We start from the raw sequence: 21,567 nt of genomic DNA, 5'->3' as shown, positions 1-21,567 counted from the left end.
ATAAATGTAGATGAGAAACATTTGCTGGCACAAAAGGTCAATTCTATTTTTGTGTTAACAGATGGTGGTTTGTATACTGTCAATCTAACTTCACTTTCTCGTTTCCTGTACATGTGCTCAATACAGTGTTTAATCATGGTTGTAAAAACTCTGCTGACAGTTTTTGTTATATTTGTGTTGAATTTGTGATTAAAAACACCAAAGAAACATTGTTGACTTTTTGAAAAAGGTTTATTTATCATACTTTCGATCTAAACTTGATCATCAAGATAAATTTTAGGCGCCACACAAGGTATATTGTGTGTGTGTTGGAGACCTGAGAAAATGGTTGAAAAAGGAGAGAAAAGCCTTTAGATTTGCTGTTCCCATGATATGGAGGAAGCCAAGAAATCATTCCGATGATTGCTACTTTTGCAGTGTTGATATTACTGGTCATTATGCGGAAAACAAAAAAGGTAATAAGCTACTCTAACCTTTCATCTGCCATCCGACCAGTAAGGCATGGTGTAGATTTGCTGTTTCCTGACCCACCAGATGATTTAAATTCTGTTCTAACAGAAGTATTTTCTGATGCACAATGTGATTTAGATGAACCAGACGATGATGAATTCCAATGTAATACAGAAAGTCTAGAGCCCAAATTGTTTACTGAGACCGAGCTTAACGATTTGGTTAGGGATCTGGGCTTAATGAAAGAAAAAGTTGAATTGCTTGGCTTTAGATTAAAAGAAAAGAACTTATTGGCAGTTGAAACCAGCATATACGTGCATAGAAAGAGTGAGCAGCAATTTTCCAACTTTTTTCAACAAGAAGGTTATTTAGTGCACTGCTCAGACATTCCAGGTCTGATGAATGAGTTTGGTACTGAATACAACAAGGAAGACTGGAGGATGTTTATTGATTCATCCAAAACTAGTTTTAAGGCTGTTTTATTAGACAATTGTAACATGTATGCATCTATACCTGTTGGACATTCTGTACACATGAAAAAAAGCTATGAAAATCTAGAAATAATGTTAAATGAAATAGGCTATTCTGCTCATGGTTGGATGAAATGTGGCGATCTAAAAGTAACATGGATGCTCCTTGGTCAGCAAGGTGGCTTTACCAAATTTCCATGTTTCTTGTGTGAATGGGACAGTAGGGCTAGGGATGAACACTGGTACAGAAAGAACTCGTCTGTGAGGAAGTCTTTAAAACCTGGTGAGAAGAACATTCTACACAAAACCTAGTAGATCCAAATAACGTCCTCCTGCCACCTCTACATATAAAGTTAGGCATAATGAAATAGTTTGTAAAGGCTTTGCCTAAAGATGGACTACTACTTTTTCTCGATCAGTCGATAAAAGCTGACGTCGAGAGATTGTGAGTAAGATATTGGCCACGCCTTCTTTGCCAGCCTCCTCCACTTTCGTCTCGCACGCCACTGCTACGTAAGACCACCATGCAGCAGCGAATACTCGATCGCTGCTGTCCTTCGTTTTACAACTTATTGTTAAACCTAAATCGCACTACACTGACTTGTGTCCGCTTTGAGTTTCCCGTCGTTTCGCCTCAGACGAAACTCACACACAGGAGTGGGTATGATGACAGTTTTTCATACCGGAAATTATCAGATTTCTAAATTACCACGATTAGTCGTAATTTTTTCTTCATACTTTGTGTTTCTTCACTCATGCCGTAACCACGGCTATAATGGTTCTGCAAACAAATATGCTGCATGAGTGTGGAAAACCACAGGATGGTTGTTATTTGTCATGATTAACATTTTTTTAAAAAACTTTCGAGAAATCGTGTTTTCACTAATAGAAGCAATAGATTTCTTTTATGTTGCCTCATTTGGTAAGAGGGTTTGAGTTGATTTGGGGTGAGGGGACCAAATAGCGAGATCATCGGTGGTCGCATTGGATTAGGGAAGGACGGGGAAGGTAGTCGGCCGTGCCCTTTCAAAGCTGTCACCCCGGCATTTGCCTGAAGCGATTTAGGGAGATCACAGAAACTTCAATCAGGAAGGCCGAACGTGGGTTTAAACCATCGTCCTCCCAAATGCGAGTACAGTGAGCTAACCAATGTGTCAGCTTGCCCAGTTGTATGGCAAGAGTATTGCGCAAAAGAAACAGGAAGGACAAAGTCCCGTAGGCTGCCGTCATTCCGTCGGTCACGTGGCGACGTGCTGACACGGGATTGGCTGCCTTGAAGTGGCGTGATACTCTCATAGCAGTACAGAGCAGGGTGTGGTCGCATCCACATCATCTCAGCACACAGATTGTTGGAAAGAGTGATATTGTATTTCTCTAAACACAATTTTAATAACATTCTCCGATTAACACATCAATTCAAAAATGCAAAATTAGCCTCTCAGACAGTGCAATCTTTATGGTTAAAGCCTAACACAACTCCGAAGCTAGTAGCAGTATCCATTCCCTTTGTTTCCAGCGTCTCAAGCATAGTAATAAGGAAAATATAATAATAATAATGCTACCAATAAAACGTGATGTAGTTGTTGATGTGGTCTTGAATGAAAGACTGGTTTGTGCAGCTCTCCACTTTACTGTATCCTGTGCAAGCCTCCTCATGTTCGCTAAATACAGCAACCTCCATTTGAATCTGCTTAACTGTATTCATCGCTTGGCCTCCCTCTACAATTTTTACTCAGCACACTTCCCTCTACTATCAAACTACCGCTACCTTCATGCCTTAGGACATGTAGTACCAAATGGTCCCTTCTTCTAGTCAAATTCTTCTATAAATTTCTTTTCTCCCCAATTAGATTCAGTACCACCTCATTAGATACTCGATCTACCTATCTAATGTTCAGCATTATTCTGTAGTACCACATTTGGAAAACTTCTATTCTCTTCTTATTTGAACTGCTTGTAATCCACATTTCATTTCTGTAGAAGGCTACACTCCACACAAATAGCTTCAGAGAACACATCCTGACACTGAAATTTGTATTAGATGTTAACAAATTCTGCTTCTTGAGAAATGTGTTTCTAGCTACAACCAGTCTGCATTTTATATCCTCTCTGCTCCCGCCATCCTCAGTTACTTTGCTGTCAAAACAGCAAAAATCAACTAAAACTTTTAAGTGCCTCATCAGTAAACCCATCACCCAATTCTTTAAAGATTCAAACTCATATGTATGAAACACCTTCAAACGTCTGATAAATATGAGAATGAGGTAAGGTGTTAAATATTTGACACTAACCATGTAAGGGAGAAAAAATATAACGAAGATTTAAAATTACGTTTAAATTTATGTTTCATGCTCTTCGATTTGGGAGCTTAGAATGCTGACTGTGGGTTGCACATTATCCAAACAAACCAAAAAAGAAGCTTCATTTTACTTTAATTATGCAGGTCAGCCCTAAACACTGGATGGTGTGAAAATAATCTAATAAATCCATTCACATGATCAGACTTTACATTTTGTAAGCCAGATGACTTCAAAGTTACTATTTTAATCAGTCACTTTTTATTGTTAGTTTTGTGATATTCAACAAGGTTTATGTAGCCTGTCTGACTTTTTCGTTCTATTGCAGTATTCAGTGACAATCTTAACATTATAACTATATGAATGAAAATATCTTTAGTGAATATTGTCTGCCATAATTTCCCGATTTGTTGAATCATATGCAGATGTCATTTTTGATCGTTTAATTGAAAAGAATGTATCCATATTCATTATTACTAGTACAAAAAGATTTACTTTGCATTTATTTATGAAATATGCTTGCCTTTTGGGTTATGAAAGTAGTGTGTTCTTCAAAATATACTGAGTCAACTACCAATGCTTTGAGATACAATAAAACTGATAATACCATGTTACAATTTATTCTTAGGGTATAATTGTCTGCTGAGGACCACATCAAATACAAAAATTTTAAAACCTTGACCACTCCTGAATAAATTTCTGCAAACATCCACGTTTGCTGCATTTAAATATGGCTGCCATCAATGTTTGCACCATATCATAGCTCAGAAAAGAAAATACACACTGTCATCTGAAGCTGTCAAACCAAACAAATGTGTCCCTTATTAGTTGGTTAGTAGATAACTGCCTATAACAGCTAATTTTACAATGGTGATGTGTAATGTCGTTCTTATGGCGTCAGGTTAGAATTACACAATGACTTTTCAATCGAATTATCGTTTAAACAATTTCAAAGACAACCAAAATGATGTTCAGGTATCCTTACACTCTGTCTCTGTTGTTTCGAGGCAAATCGTGTTTGTAATATATTGACTAAACTGGTTTGGTGTGGGGACAGAAGGGCTAAAAGTTACAAAAACAATAATTACTACAAAATCAAAATTGTACATAATTTAATTAGTATATTAAAAGACTGTATCTGATTAGCACATTACGTATTAGGCGTCGGATTTTGTAAGGTTGAGTTATCTCGAAATTTGCTGCTACATCCTTATTTCTGCTTTAGTTAATTAATAATGACTAAAACATCTTCTTTTAGATTAATCAGATCACTTCCATCACGGCATTTTGACCTCACAGTTTGATCAATCTATCTCATATGCTTAAAAACTATATTTAACGAAAGTACCAAAAAGCAAAGTGAAACACACTTTCGTATCAGAGTTAGTGGGATTAGTCCATAGAAGCCATCCTCCACACACATAATGTTACTGTGGGTGGTTCTGATATCCACTAAGTGTTAGTAATGCTGATGATAGTTTCTAAATAAGAAAACTTAAATTACAAAGTGAAAGCTGATAAAGTAGATATAAGTGAAAAGATTTATATGAAAAGACACAATAACTGATAGCATTTTTATGTTGTATTAGGGACTGTTTCTTATGCTATGAGTGACTGAAATCAGGAAGTACCACAGTGTGTGACTGGCATTTGCATGAAATCAGACTGTGACATGATGTCTTTCTCCCAGTGTAATGTGCTCTTTGTCTTGACTACCACATTTATGAAAGCGCTGCTAAAGATTCGATCATAACTAAATATTTATGACAAAACGTTCAAATATATGTGAAATCTTATGGGACTTAACTGCTAAGGTCATCAGTCCCTAAGCTTACACACTACTTAACTTAAATTATCCTAAGGACAAACACACACACACCCATGCCCGAGGGAGGACTCGAACCTCCGCCAGGATCAGCCGCACAGTCCTTGACTGCAGTGCCTTACACCGCTCGGCTAATCCCACGCAGCATTTATGACAAGCAAAACTACAAATATGATTGCTGCTCATTTCATTTGCACCAATTTAAGCTGTGCTCTTAGGTTTGTGTATAACCACACTCTCAAAAATCGTGGCTTATTTCAAAGAAATCACAAAGCATTGGTAACAAGCAAGACTATACATATGATTGCTGCTCGTTTCACTCGCAGTAACTTAAGCTTTACTTGTAGGTTCCCACCTAACCACACCCTCAGGAATCATGACATATTAAAAAAAAGTCAATTATTTGTGATAAGAAAAAATGTAAATTTCATATGATGTAAATGTCTTTACTGCTTGTTTCACTAGCAGCAGTTTCATCGTTCATTTTTTAAGCTTGAAGCCATGAAAGAGAAGAAACTCATTTCATGTAAATAACATCGAATATTGTGGGACATGCTTCTATTACATAAATAAGAAGACCCAGAATGTGTTACAAAAGCAAAGCTGGAGAGAAAAGGTATTAGTGTGTTCTAGGATATTATCCTACTTCTTTCAGTTCTGTAACACTACGTCTCTAACCACAGTGAATGCATTTCATCTTGAAATCTCTTAAGGACTGATGTGTCTAAGAGATATTTAATTATAACAAATTGTATATAGAGTGATGTGTTTGTGATAAATCTTCTATTTGACATTGCCTTCAAATTGCATACTGTCAAAAAATCAAAGTTATAACATGGAAACAACGAAATATGATGGATACAATACTGTGTCTCAAAATTAGTGAGTGAGGAATGTCACATGACCGATTTCTGATTTCAACCAAACACTAGCCACTAATTTCTGATTTCAGCCAAATGCCAGCCACATAACATAATACTTCCTAATTTTAGTGACTCACAATACGTTATGTCATAACCAGTGATTAGTATGTGAAAATTTATGTTATGATGGTACCACTTTTGTTCCAGCTGGTAAAAATTGAGGAGCATTAAAGCAGTAAAGTAGGGATCATTTCAGAGCAGCCAGTAAGTGGTTCCATCTCACTGAATTTTGTATTAATACTGACAAACTGTAAATATTCTCTTTACCTTATCAATTAAAGAGGATGGCAATAACTGCTTCAGCTAAACTTCTTGACTTCTGTCTTCACACGAAATTAACATGGAAGAATTATACCAAATATATCTCTACTAACTTAGTATGTGCTACATATTTGTTAGGTAAACTAAGGTCATGTGTTAATGATAAGCTATTGCTAAATGCATACTATACCTTTTTCCAAGCACAATTGACATGCCATTGTGTTATTGAGGAATTTCCCTGGAGCAAAAAAAGATCACATTTGGCAAAAATAAGGAGTTCAGATGCATCTGTGGGGCTATAAATAATGTCTTGGCAACCCTATTTAAAAAAAATATATATATATATATATATAAATAAATAAAAATACCCACAGCTACATTCCTCTTCATATTAAGTTGTCTAATACATACAAAAGAAAACTAGCATTATTACAAACTAAAACACTCTATCCATTGATGTTATTTTGGAAATTTGTGGTACGTTCCTATTGGGACAAACTGCTGAGGTCATGAGGTCATTGGTTTACACACTACTTAATCTAAAACTATCTCACGCTAAGGATAACACACCCATCCACGCCCGAGGGAGGATCCGAACCTCTGATGGCAGGGGGGGGGGGGGGGGGCGGGTTCTGCAGGAACTGTGACAAGGTGCCTCGACCCCGCGGTGGTGTAGCCTCGTGGCCCGTCAATATAATACACACCTAAAACAGAAGACAGACATCACAGTCGCTAGACTTAAGGAAACTCTAGACAGTTACAAATACATGAGGGTAAAACAGTTTAATATGTTGTCACTACAGGTACACAATGTGTCACCAATATGTTTAAAGACGTCGCACAGTTGTGGCTTTGAGAGAAAAAGCATTTTATACAATAGAAGAGTTCGAAATAGGCTTTAAAAATTATCTCAGACAGTAATATAGTTTCATTACATTAAACTTATGTATGTGATTCTACATAATACATCATGCGCAGTATGATGGACAATTTAATGTCGAACAGTAATCACGTAAAATATTTTTTAGTCTGTGCGTGTTATTTATGTAATTGTATTGCTACGTCTGTGTACACAAAAGATTATGTTGGTTGCATTTTTAAAGGTGTATAATAAATAAATAAATGAAACATCCTTCATCTGAAGCACTTGATTAGATAGAAAGTGTGTATTTGTAATTGACCTTGATCTTTTTTCCTTTCAGATAATTTTGCAGTTACAGTCATCTCGAATACAGGCTGCTGTGGCAGACTTATATCCATTTATGGTATTTACCAAACTATTCTATTCGTTATGTTCGGCTGACGTAGAGACCCATAAATCTTCCTGTCTATTCCAGAAATTGGGAATCTAGCACTTTCTGCAGTGTTTGGTTATTTTTACATGACATCCATTTTCTCACTGTCGTTTCTTGGGGTGGTAGATTTTATATTGCCACAATATTATTTTCCAACTAATGAGAACTAATCAAGTAGATATATATGCAAAACAGAACTAACAGCCCCTTGGTTTCCAGAGCTCTTACTTCCATAACATAAGGTGTGCAAAGTTAACGTATCTATAGAAATACCAGTAACTTGATGTTTTTAATTTCTGGATCTGTGTCGTTTACCAGTCATGATTGGACAGACTGTGTGAAGATTAAATATGCAAGAGTTATTTATCATTTTTCATATATATAAGGAAATATATATGATACACACACTGAAGAGCCAAAGAAACTGGTACACCTGCCTAATATCGGGTAGGGCCCCCGCGAGTATGCAGAAGTTTTGCAGCATGACGTGGCATGGACTCAACTAATGTCTAAAGTAGTCATGGAAGGAATGACACCATGAATCCTGCAGTGCTGCCCATCAATCTGCTAGAGTAGAAGGGGGTCGAATCTGTACTGAACAGCTTGTTGCAAGGCATCCCAGGTATGCACAAACATGTTCATGTCTGGAGAGATGGAGGCCAGCGGAAGTGCTGGACGTGTGGGGTGTTGGATTGACCTGCTGGATTTTTCCAAGTCTGTCGGAATGCACAATGGACATGAATGGAGGCAGGTAGACATGATGTTTACATATGTGTCACCTGTCAGAATCGTATCTAGAAGTATAAGGGGTCCCATTTAATTCCAACTGCACACGTCCCACACCATTACAGAGCCTCCACCAGGTCGAATTGCGTGAACATAGGCTTGCAGTGCTGCAGTCTTTAGCTTGATGCAAATATTCTGACTGCTTTTTTTATGTAGCACTGCCACATACTTGCAGCCTTCAGAATATCCCCATAACAGTAGGCCATGATTGATGTGGCTATTAAATATTGCATAATGCACTGTTATAAGGTATGGGTCAGCTAATACACCTTCTGTTCTCCTCAGAAGGTATATTACTGTACACACAAACTAAGTTGACACTCGGCGCGGTGGCTGAAGCGAGTGACAGTGGAGGCATCTCCCATTTACAGTCATTCCCATAAGCCACGGTGCCGAGTGTCAACTTACTTTCTGCAGACAGTACATCAGAGAGCTGGGAGCACACATACACTGTTTGTTCATTCATTATTAATTTGCTGTCAATCAGGAATCCCAGCAGTTTGATAGCCTCCATATTATCGGGGTATGCCACATTTGTAAGGCTGCATGTAAGATTTTGTTGTGTTATTTCTTCATTCGTTTTCATTTTATTGTTGAAGAACCATTGTTTGATGTTTTGTAAGATCACATTTGTTGTTTGCAGAGCTTGTGCAGCAGTTTTTGTTTTCGCAGATATTAACAGTGCACTGGCAAAAAATAAGTTAAAATCTATGTGAATGATCATTGCTCCGGTATGTCTGTACAAACAAAACACAGAAGGAAACATATACTGGAGACTGCCCAACCGAATGAACTGCTGGACAAGGAAATATGCATGTGTGGTTGGACATTTAAAAAAGTCAAATTCGTAATGTCCTGTTGGTGCCGAATTCACTGAAGACATGATACATGCACGGATTGGAGAAGGATAGAACTGTCTCTGTTATTTTCCTTGAGTTATTTAGTGAGATTACAGAATGCATAAATCTGGCAAATGAGTCAAGGATTATACACTTCAGAAAAGTTGCAGTAACATTTTCAGGGATCAGACCACCGCTATTGTCGCAGGTTCGAATCCTGCCTCGAGCACGGGTGAGTGTGATGTCCTTAGGTTAAATAGGTTTAAGTAGTTCTAGGGGACTGATGACCTCAGAAGTTAAGTCCCATAGTGCTCAGAGCCTTTTGAACCATTTTTTTAAACTAGTAAAGAGTATAGGAAGGTGTTTTGTACTGAGTGACTAAATCGGTCAAACAACACTTCGAAAATGTGCCTCTGTTCAATGGTTTCGTTCAAATTTAAATAAGAAACTCTCGTATTACAACGAGCCAATAATAGCAACCAAAGCATTAAGCCGTAAAAATCATATGCAAAACTTACGATAAAGATAGTGACATTTATAATAAGTATCCTTTACTTCGAAAGCAATTCGTATTTTCTCCTTGAGTTTCATTCTTCTACACATTTTTCTAACGCACACTGTGGACATTTTTATAAGCGGAGGTAAGTTTCTGGAAATTTCTTGTTTAGTTATTAGTGTAAGATCTACGATCTCTATTGGATTGGATTGGCTTTGTCAATAATGATTTTTAATTCTGTCATCAAATGCCCCCACTTTCGAAGTCAGTACTTTAATCTAAAAAGCCATGGATTCATGTCAGCAAATAACAAAACATTTTAAATTAATCAAATAAACTGGCTTGTTCTAGTGCGTAGTTCAGTTGCTTTGTTGTCTTTGGTTGTCGGTATTATTAAAATCCACTGCTCCGGTATGTCTTCATTTATTAAAATACAATCTCTGAAAAGCAGTTTGTTTGGAGGCGTACGAAAACCGGTGCTGTGTTCATCTAGGTTTGTTATTTTGAGTATGCGTATGGTGTCCATTGTCATGTAATCGTATCGTGTTAAGAAGTTATTTGTGTGTTCGAAGTTTGGTTGCGCGTTGCGCGATTACTTGCTAGTTGCAAGCAGTTATTTTTATTGGTGTACTGCTACAAATTATTCGATTGTTGTAAAAGACGTCTCCAGGGCTATTACGAGTCATAACGTCTCAAAATTGATGAAAATACGTCCTCAAATAATCTCCCTTCATTGTCTCATACCATTATTATATATACTGTCTGATGTTTTGGATTCCGGGGGAGAAAAACTGGTAAATTAAATTTGTAATCATTTATTTGATGGTTGCAGGTGCATTAGTAACATCCAGTACCGGTATGTAATTTCACTGATAAAATAAAACCATTACCGTCACACCCCTCCAGTTCTGTAGGACTACGGTTTTGTTGAATACACATTTTTAATATTGAACTGTATTAATCATCCCTTTTATGTGTAATCATGCTTATTTCTAGACCTCGGTATATTTATTTTATTACGCATTTTATCGCAGTCATGTTTTACGTGAAGTTTCATTGCTCACATCGAAATAATTGTGACGCATTGGCATTATTTCACCTAAACCAAGTACGTAAAGATCTGTATTTACGAAAACCGGTACATGAAATGTGTAGCTATTGTAATTGGAATTGTGAATAAGTTTTGTTTTAATTGTAGCGTAAATCATTGGTAAGGTTGAAATATGGCATCCCGGCTAAGACACAAGTTGAAAATATGATCACTATTTTTTATTTACTTAAATTTGCCATATTTCGTGACAGTGCCTTTTCCGTTACACATTTGCAAGGCGAAATTAGTCTTGGCTTCAGTTGTCTAAGTATGATTCTACAATGTATCATTGTCGGCTGCAGAAAAGACGTGGTTCAACGTGTTTCTCTCATTTTGGTGTTTCAAATACAGTTTCTTCAAATGTAGTTTCTTCTTTTTAGTTAATACAAAAATAATAGTAACATAATTCAAAATTATTTATGACGGCGACCTTCACATTGTTCTTCCGTCAACATACACCAAGAGTTAGCTGCCGACTAACTATAGTCAAAGACGACTCCAATGTCAAAGATATTTTACACAATTCACAAGTTTCCACTTGTAATCAGTCTCTTTGCTATTCTTCGATACATTTTCTAATAGTAATCAATATGCTTTTACTCTCAAAAACAGAAGTAAATTAACATATAATAAGACAAATTATAATAAATTCTGACAAAAATATAAGAAAACATTTACAATTCGGTATCAACAAATACGGTAAAAAAATAACATCTCCCAGATCCATTAAACTGCTCCCCAGGGCTTTTGTTGTTATGGACATATACAACAAAATCCCGACAACACTCAGTGATGGATCTGTATTACACAATTAGTACATTAATGATGCAGTCTGATAGCCTCTTCCAAATTTGGACTCTTTGAATCTGTGGACTTATTACTGGCTGTTGTTGCAATGATACTTCCCCATCAATCCCATACACAAAATTTTCAAGTAAAGAAATTATTTAACATGACAAATATACATGGTATAAAACATACATGAGAAATATTCTAACATACAGCATGCAGATTGAAAATAATAGAAAGGTAAAACTCATTTCCTAGAATAAGTTTTAATTTTTTTTTAAATATTAATGTTAATTTCATTATGCTTACATATTGTACAGTAAAAATGATATTGGACATATATAGTGTAATGTGTTTTTCTCTATATTTCCCTTTTATATATATATATTTTTTTAACATCTGATTTTTTTTTAATTTTTATATTTTTTTTATTAGTCATGGATTTTTTTGTTTTTTGTATATTTTTTTTGCTTATGATTTTCTTTTTAAATTTTTTTACTTAGGTTTTTTTTATTTTGTATTTTTTTATGATTTTCTTCTTTTAGTACAGCTAAAGATACATCAGTATTATCTAAATTTTTTGCAATTATTTATGTACACTTTCCTCTCTACTACAATATTACTACAAGTTACATTCTTGTGAAGAGTACTTTTGCTCCCCACAACATCAGTATAAACAACAATAAACTGCTCATATATCATGAGGCTTTATCTAAAATTGGTTTTGAAACTTATACCTTTGCATGCATGTCCTCACATGCATGCCTTCACCCACAGGGAAGACTTAGCTTCCAAAAATTAGAAAAATTCAGAAATGCTCACTATGGAGACTTTTTTTTGTAAAAAAGTAAAAATAAATCTTTCTCTCATTCTTTGTTAGAACAGTGTTTTTCATCAGTTTCAATTAATATGTGACTTCAAATTATTAATTTATACATGCAAATATACACACTTCGTTGTACAGGCAGTTTTGTTCTAACAAGCGTATTGCAGTGGAGAACTTTTGTTTTAGATGATAATAGGTTATTTAAATTTTGAAATTATGATTTCTGTTTATACAGTTTTTAAGAGACAACATTCCTGAGACCAAATAATTTCTTTGACTTAGGATACACCAAAAGATAAGCATTAGGGTGTGGATTTTCTATGACTTCAACAGGCCCAATACAGATATCAACGAATTTTTTAATTTCTGAAGTTAACATTTTTGATTTTTCATGAGATTTGACCAGAACAAGATCCCCAATTTTAAAAGTGGTTAATCTTACCCTATTGTTATATCTTTTATTCCTCTTTTCCCCTTGTTTCCTCATAGTTCCCCTGACAATATCTTCTCTCTCTTGCATAGTTAAAGGTGGACATTTAGGAAATTCAATAAGTTCTGATATAAGATTTGGAGGTCTAATATTAAACATAATCTCATATGGTGAAAATCCTGTGGAACTATGTTGTAGGCTATTCATAATATCTTCAAAATTTCGAATGTGCTCAAACCAGGTTGGATGCTTATGGCTACAATAGTTTCTACAAAGTCTCCCAGTTTCCCTCATATATCTTTCTGCAGGATTGGTGGACGGAGAATAAACAGATATAAGTATATGCTTCAATTTTTATCTTTCAATAAACTTTTTCCAAATTTTATAGGTGAACTGTGAACCATTATCTGATAATATAGCTTTTGGTTTACCCACCTGTTCGAAATAATCTCTTTCAATTTTTATTATAATTTCATGGCTAGTAGCTTTTTTCACTGGATATAGTTTAATTAATTTTGAAAATACATCTACCATAACAAATATGTAACAGTAACCACCTTTACTCTTTGGTAACATTCCATATACGTCCACTGCGATAAGATCTAAAGGTTTTTCCGGAATAATGTTTTGCATCTCTCCACCACATCTTTGATTGCTCACTTTAACTCTCTGCCATTTGTCACAGGTTGCCAATTCTTTTCTTACCTTCTTTCCAATATTGTAAAAATAAACATTTTCTTGTATCTTTTGAATTGACTTCTGTATCCCACAATGACCGAAACTTTCATGTATGTAAATGATCAGCTTATCAGCATCTGCCTCTGACCAACACAGTTTCCAATTATCAGAATCTACATCTGTTCTCCGAAACAAAATCCCCTTATGCAATTTGTAAAATTTATCAAGTTTCTCATACCCCTTCTTGCCTAAACATTCTTTGATTAATTTCCAACTCTGATCTAAATTTTGATTTTTTCTAATTTTGTTACACATAGCTCTAATTGTTTTTTCATTTTCCACCCCTTTCAAGTATCTAATTTTAAATTGCTTTTCCTCCTCTTGTTCAAAAATCTCCTTTTCTCCCCCAATTGGTAAACTTGAAAGTGAATCAGCTACTACATTCTCAGAACCTTTTATGTGTTTGATTTCAAAGTCAAACTGTTGCAGTAAAATTGCCCATCTGGTCAATCTACTGTGGTATAATTTGCACTCTTGTAAGTAACTCAAAGCTTTGTGATCCGAAAATACTATGGTTTTATGTCCAACAAGGTAAATTCTAAATTTTGTAAAAGCCCAATGAATTGCCAAAAGTTCCTTCTCTGTGACTGTATAATTTTTCTCATGCTTGAGCAACATTCTGCTTGAAAATGCTATGGTACAATGTATCTTAACTCCATTCTTTACTCTTTCTTGAAATAACTCTGCTCCAAGCCCATAATTACTGCTATCCGTGTTCAAACAAAATGGAAAACTAAAATCAGGTCTGTGTAATAAGTGTTGCTTTCTCAACTCTTGGTTAATTTTATCAAACTCTTACTGACAACTTTTATCCCAAACCCAAACAGTGTTTTTCTTAAGTAATTGGCTTAAACATGGTGCATTCAGACTCTGATCACTTATATGTTTTCGGTAATAACCGCATAACCCAAAGAACGACTTTAATTGTTTTTTAGTCTTACGAATAGGAATTTCTGAAATTGCTTTAATTTTTTCTGGATCTGCCAAAATTCCCTTGTCTGTGACAACATGACCCAAAAATTTCAATTCAGAAACTGCAAATTTACATTTCTCTAATTTCAATGTCATCCCCCCTTTTCTAAGTTTTTCACAAACTGACTTCAAAATCAAAAAATGTTCCTCCCAATTTTGCCCTGTAACCAAAATGTCATCTACATAAATTATCAGTTTAGACGCAAGTTCTTGCCCCAGTACATGATCCAAAGCTCTTATAAATTCAGAAACAGAAGAATTTAACCCAAATGGCACAACACAATATTGGTAACGGTAACTCTTACCATTGTACAAGAAAGCAGTATATTTTCTAGGATTAACCGAAAGTGGTACCTGATGAAAACCCGAAGTTAGATCCAAACTTGACATATATTTTAAATCCGTAAATTTATAGAGTAACTCATCAATATTTTCAGGATGGTCTATCTGTCTGAACAAAATTTTGTTTAAGTGTGTAGAGTCCAAAACCAATGTTACTCCACCATCTTTTTTCGAAACTACTACTAGAGGATTATTATATGCACTGATACTCCTTTCTATTATGTTACATCCTTCCATCTTTTTCAGCTCTTTCTCAACACCAGGTCTTTTTGATATTGCAATACTGTATGGTTTTATGAAAAATGGTTCATGAGGTTTTACCTGAAGCTCACACTGACAACCCTTTACCCTTCCAGGTATGTCACTGAAAACATCACTGTATTCCCACAGCAGATTTTCTAACTGTTGTTTTCGCTCCCCAGATAAATTTTGTGTTTCTGAAATTTTCAAATTTACTAAATTCCCAAATTCAACTTCATTGGTATCAAATCTATGAGTTTCAATATTCTCCAATCTTTTTTCTTTTAGTAAATTGATACTGTCAAAATTTCCATTACTCTGATCACCAAGTGTGTTCGCAAAATTTGTCTGAATGTACTCCCTTTCACTAGTTTCTACAAAAGTTTTTTTCCAACCCAATCAAATGCTGTATTTGCTTCTACTATCCAATTCATACCCAAAAGAAAATCCTCATTAAATTCCTGAATTACGAAACATCCATGTGTGAACAACTTGCCTCCAATTAAAAATGTCACTAAAGCCTGGCTTTTTACCAATTTACTGCTCTTCCCAGTAGCACCTTTTATCTTTACCCCAACAACTGGCATTTCAACATAATCTTTCCCCACTTTCAATTTCTTGCTTAACCTTTCAGATATTCCCGAGATCTCACTTCCTGTATCAATTAAACATTTACCAATCCATGACCCAATTTGAACTTTTATATAGGGACTGCAAAATTGATCACTTTTCTCAGAACCTGTATCCTCATGTAATAAATCACTTTCAATTTCCCCAAACCTATACTTATCAGAATCATATGGCATATCATTACATGTATTATTTGTCACAGTTATAAAATTTGCACAAGACACAAAATTGTCATGAGTACTCTCTATTATCTCAAATAGCCAAGAATTTTCATCCAAATCACATTGTATACTATTGAAGTACTTATCCTTCAGCTTTTCAAAAATAAAATATCTCATCTTTTTCCACCACTCAGGACATACAGTTTCACATACATTAATAAGCATCTTTCTAAAGTTCTTGTCAAAAGAAATAGTTTCACTGTTGAGCCATATATTCATAAGAAATGTGTGTGTATCATTAGTATCTGTAAAAGTTTCACTTAGGTTAAAGTTATACATGTGTCATTGTCATTTGTGTAGTCAGATTCTTTATCAACAACATCAAAATTCACACTTTCACATACATCCAGCTTGTGAGCTTTATTCATCCTGGTAACATCCCTGGGAATTTCTATAATATTCTCACTATTTAATCCATTTTCAACCATGTATATACCCAATTCCCTATTTAAACTAATGAAATACCTTTCCTCAACATCATCATCAATACCATTACCATCATTATCAACTTTATCAACAACATCATTATCATTACACATATTCAGGTCATACACATTCAAATTATTCCCCAAAATATTATTTCCCCTTTCTAAAGTTACCAGATCCCTTTCACCAACATTTTCATTCTCACAGCATGCATTCTCTCTTTCATTCACACACATCTCTGAACTACTACAAATTACATCATCTGACAAAGTGTTGTTCTTTTCTGCCCGAGTGTAAAACTCTGTTAAATTAAATGAATCACAATTACTTTTATCTACTGTATGTTCTTGTGTACTGAAAATTTTATCTTTATCAATATTATTTTCCTCTTGAAATTTTTTCAATAAGTAACAACTAATAACCTCATGTGATAGCTTAGGTTTGGAACTGTCATGTTTGGGTTTATGATAGTCACATCCATTGGTCCTTTCATCATGCTCACCTTCTGCCTCAACCTTGCGGACCTTCAAGGGGGCGTCTACTCGTTTTTTATTTCCGGTTCCTGTATGAACTGGTGATTGTGGTTCTGCCAATGTCTCTGATCAACATTTCTGGTTGGTTGGTTTCGGGGAAGGGGACCAGCCAGCGAGGTCAACGGTCTCATCGGATTAGGGAAGGATGGGGAAGGAATTCGGCCGTGCCCTTTCAGAGGAACCATTCCGGCATTTGCCTGGAGTGATTTAGGGAAATCACGGAAAACCTAAATCAGGATGGCCGGACGCGGGATTGAACTGTCGTCCTCCCGAATGCGAGTCCAGTGTCTAACCACTGCGCCACCTCGCTCGGTTCAACATTTCTGATCCCATTCCTATGCCAAACATTACCTGATTGTTGGTAGTTCCTATTGTACGGACCTCTATCAAAATTTCTGTGATTTTGATCCCTAAAGTGTTCTCTATTTTGTTGATTATTAATGTGAAAATGTTGTTCTTGTTTTGGATAAAATTTATGGTCCTTCTTTTCAAAATTGTTATATCCCCCTGAATTTTGACTGACGCCATGATAATTGTTTTGTTCCCTTTTTTGAAAGTTGTCATTTCCCCAATTTTGACCTTTACCTTTCTGAGTAAACCCATCAGGACAATGAACTAAACTCAACTGCATTGCTGATGGCAATCTTCTCTTTAAGGTATCAATTTTGATCAAGTCATCCAAAGGTTTTGTTAAATGAATAAGTTTTTGAAGTTCACTTTTGCAAAATTGTTTCATGCTCCCATCTGATTCTCTATAGTTTCGCCCATTCAAAAATTCACTTTTGATTCTAGTTTGTTTAAGATCATCCCAAAATTTTTCCAGAGTTACAATCTGGTTTGCCCAAGTCAAAGCTTCCCCTTCTAAGAATTTTTTCACAAATTTAATTTTTATTTCATCTGGTGAGTGAGGTAAAAAACAATCCTTACAATACAGCATAAAATCAACAGGATGTAAGGGTCCATCTACCGAAAAGTGCTTCAGTGGAATATTAGATACAAGATTACATGTGTTGACATTGTAATTTTTGCTTTGAAATTCAATGTTAAAACTTTCAATTTTTTCGCTAAGTTCTTTGACAGATTTTTTGTTTTCTAAATCATTGCATTCTACTTTTTCTTCTAGAGTAACCAAACGATTGTCAAACTTTTTGTATTCTCATCCAAATTTTTTATATCCCCTTTTATCTCATTAAAATACATTAAATTTCGTTCCCTATCTACCAGTAAGTCATTTTTTACAGTATTAATTTCACCGCTCAATTTAGCATCAATTTCATTTACTTTTGCTTCCACAGATTCAATTTTTTCCTCAACACTGCCAACTCTGTTCGAAAGCTCACCCACTTGGGTATTGACTGCTTGGACTTGCAACAAAATGTTATCAATTTTTTCATCCCGGTAAGTCTTATTGTCGTCAACTGATTGTTTAATTTCTTTCGTGAAATTTACAAGAAAACTTTTTAAATCAAATTGATCGGTTCTTTCTCTTTGATTTGACCTGTCCTGATGTTCGAAGTCTATTAAATTACTACTTTCTACTTTAGGCACAATACTCTCGAAAAACTCGTAAGTCATTGTGAAGAACAAAAATTTATACACAACAATATAAAACAAGATAAAAATATTGTATTAACAAAATACGAGGTTTTCGTGACTTATCTGGAACACTCTTCTACTGTTGCAAAACCACGTTTTCCATCCATGTGATTGTTGACCAAAATTCTTGAAGTATTTTCTTCTGTCGAAAATTATATTTTTTGCCGAAACATTTCTTCTCCAAAACTTTTACTTCCCGATGAACACAAACACTGTAACACACATTCTGAAGAAACAGGTATTAACACACAAAACTGTTCTTCCTCGTAGCACTGTTCAAAATCTCGTGAACACAATATCCCGGCTACAGTCCCCAGTTGAAATATGGCATCCCGGCTAAGACACAAGTTGAAAATATGATCACTATTTTTTATTTACTTAAATTTGCCATATTTCGTGACAGTACCTTTTCCGTTAGACGTTTGCAAGGCGATATTAGTCTAGGCTTCAGTTGTCTAAGTATGATTCCACAATGCATCGTTGTCGGCTGCAGAAAAGACGTGGTTCGACGTGTTTCTCTCATTTTGGTGTTTCAAATACAGTTTCTTCAAATGTAGTTTCTTCTTTTTAGTTAATACAAAAATAATAGTAATATAATTCAAAATTATTTATGACGGCGACCTTCACATTGTTCTTCCGTCAACACACACCAAAACAATAGTCAAAGAAGACTCCAACGTCAAAGATATTTTACACAATTCACAAGTTTCCACTCGTAATCAGTCTCTTTGCTATTCTTCGATACATCATAACAGTAGCGACACTTCTCCTCGATTTTGTTGCCTACAGCGCCAGCAGCGCCCCAAGAGGCTGCTGCGTTACACTGTGAATTCGCCGCGATCGTGAAAGAGAATAGTGGTTGTTTATTTCGATTTATACAATGGCTTTTACTGGCGGGAGCGTTTGTAGCGCAATAAATTGCACTAACAACAGGAAGAAGACACCACAGCTGTCTTTTTTTAGGTTTCCTAAGGATCCTGAGAGGTATATACCATCATGTTACTAAACTGTATCGTCAGGATTCACTTGCAAACTATATGTGTATAAATGATGAATGTTTCGTTTTAGGAGCAGAAAATGGCTTGTTAATAGCAGGCGAGAAGGCCTCATTAAGAAAGAACCAGTGTACCTGTATAATAATATTAGGTTTTGTTCGCCACATTTCGAACAAAACCAGTTCATGAACGCAGACAACAACAGACTCGTGTGGAATGCAGTACCCACACTGTTTGACATTCCAAGTAAGCCACCTCAGCTGACGATGAAGAGGAAACTGCCACAAAGATTCGACAGTCAATCTAAAGCAGTAAAACAGTCCTATGACACAGAAGCAGCCGGTTCAACTCTGCATGTATCAGTGCCAGATTCGTGTGAATCGTCAACACAATTTGCTTTGACGATGAAGTGGTTAGATTAAGTGCAGCTGTTCGTGTCTTACAAAAGCGTGTGAAGTGTCAGAATGTGCAAATCGCTAGACTTTGAGCGAAACTATTACGGGACAAGGAAAGTGCCTACAGACAGCGACAGAAACTGTATCAGAAGGAGCAAGTGAACAAGGACAAACGAATGTTAAAGACTGTAGGACCCCGATATTTAAAAAAAGTGCCCTTGACTTGTTGGTAAGCCAGATTACCATGCCATTGAGAGAAAAACGTGCTGCAAGATGGAAAGACGAAAATAATCTGTTTCCTCTAAATTTATTATATTACAGCACTCAGGCATACAGGTTTTTGTCAGAATGTTTTATGCTTCCATCAGTGCGTACATTACAAAGGTATGTGGAAGGCATACAAATAAAATGTGGGATAAGTGACTATATATTCCATCTTTTAAAGCAAAAGGTGCAACATTTTTCTTATATTGATAAACTTGTGAATATGTCATTGGATGAAATGTCTCTAATGGCAAATTTGACATATGAGGCACAGTTAAAATTGCGAACAGTGTGTTGGTGATAATGATTAGTGGCATTTTTTCATGTTTCAAACAACCATTGCTGTACTGTTTTTGTAAAGGAACAGTGGGAGCTATGCATTTGACTGCTATATTTTATGAAGTACTCAAGACACTTAAGGAAATTGGCTTGGTTGTAAAGACCTGTGTGACTGATCAGGGTTCAAATTTTGTGGGCTGTAGAAAGAGACTGGGAATTACACAAGACAATCCAAGTTTGGTATATGAGGAGCAGAAGATCTATTTCTTCTATGATACCCCACGTTTGTTTAAGAGCATCAGAAACAACCTATTTAGGTATGGCATAATTCATACATCAAATGATGGTTTGGTTGGTACTGCTTCTTGGAAGGACATTTCTCAGCTCTATTCAAATGACTTGCACAGGAAATACAAGTTAGCTCCGAAGCTGACTAAAAAAGCTGTCAAACTGCCAGCTTTTTCAAAAATGAAAGTGGGTGCTGCAGTTCGTGTGTTAAGCCACACAGTGGCAGCTGGTATTGACACACTTGTATTTTGTGGTAGTATGCCATTATCTGCAACTGGCACTTCAGACTTTTGTCAGAAAGTTAATGACATTTTTGATTTCTTTAATACATACAGTGTGAAAGGGCCTGTGCATCTAAGAAACTGTATTAGGAGTGATTCAGAGCATCTGGATGTTCTACATGTGATGAAGCCATGGATTCACTCTTGGAAATTTGTAGGCTCTGATGGAAAAGATTACTCCCTGAGGATAAAATGTGTAAAGGGGCTTCTAAGCAATATATGTGCTTTGGAAATGCTTGCTTTCGAGGTACTGACTGGAACAAAATTGTACTTATTCTCACGTAAAATTAACCAAGACACATTGGAAAACTTTTTTTCAACTATGAGGCAGAGAGGTGGTTTTTGCAGCAACCCATTTCCAAGGCAGTTTTGTGCTGCATTTAACAGCTGTACACTAAGCAAACTGATAAATTCCTCTAATGTGGCAAGCAGTAATTGTGAAGGAATTGACTGGGGTCAGGCAATACTGGACATGAAATCTGCTCAAACATTAAAGGTCTCTCAGTTGTTATGCAGTAGTGATACACGTTCTGCAACAAAGCTACCAAATGTGGAAGTTCCAGCAGACCTTGAAGAACAAAACAGTATGA

General features: G+C 35.7%; 1 protein-coding gene across 1 annotated transcript in view; it reads right to left on the bottom strand.

The window, feature by feature from the left end:
* The window catches only part of LOC126440339 (molybdenum cofactor biosynthesis protein 1-like), a 356,199-nt gene extending 349,666 nt beyond the window's left edge, over nucleotides 1-6,533 (bottom strand). The window contains exon 1 of the mRNA XM_050090627.1: nucleotides 6,417-6,533. Within this exon, the coding sequence (XP_049946584.1) occupies nucleotides 6,417-6,439 (23 nt within the window). The 5' untranslated portion in view covers nucleotides 6,440-6,533. The remainder of the gene's footprint in view (nucleotides 1-6,416) is intronic.
* Between the last annotated feature and the right edge of the window lie 15,034 nt (nucleotides 6,534-21,567).

This window comes from Schistocerca serialis, unplaced genomic scaffold, assembly GCF_023864345.2.
Source record: "Schistocerca serialis cubense isolate TAMUIC-IGC-003099 unplaced genomic scaffold, iqSchSeri2.2 HiC_scaffold_1362, whole genome shotgun sequence".
Lineage (NCBI taxonomy): Eukaryota > Metazoa > Arthropoda > Insecta > Orthoptera > Acrididae > Schistocerca > Schistocerca serialis.
The sequence above is the reverse complement of the archived record's forward strand: the minus strand, read 5'-3'. Positions and strand labels throughout refer to the sequence as shown.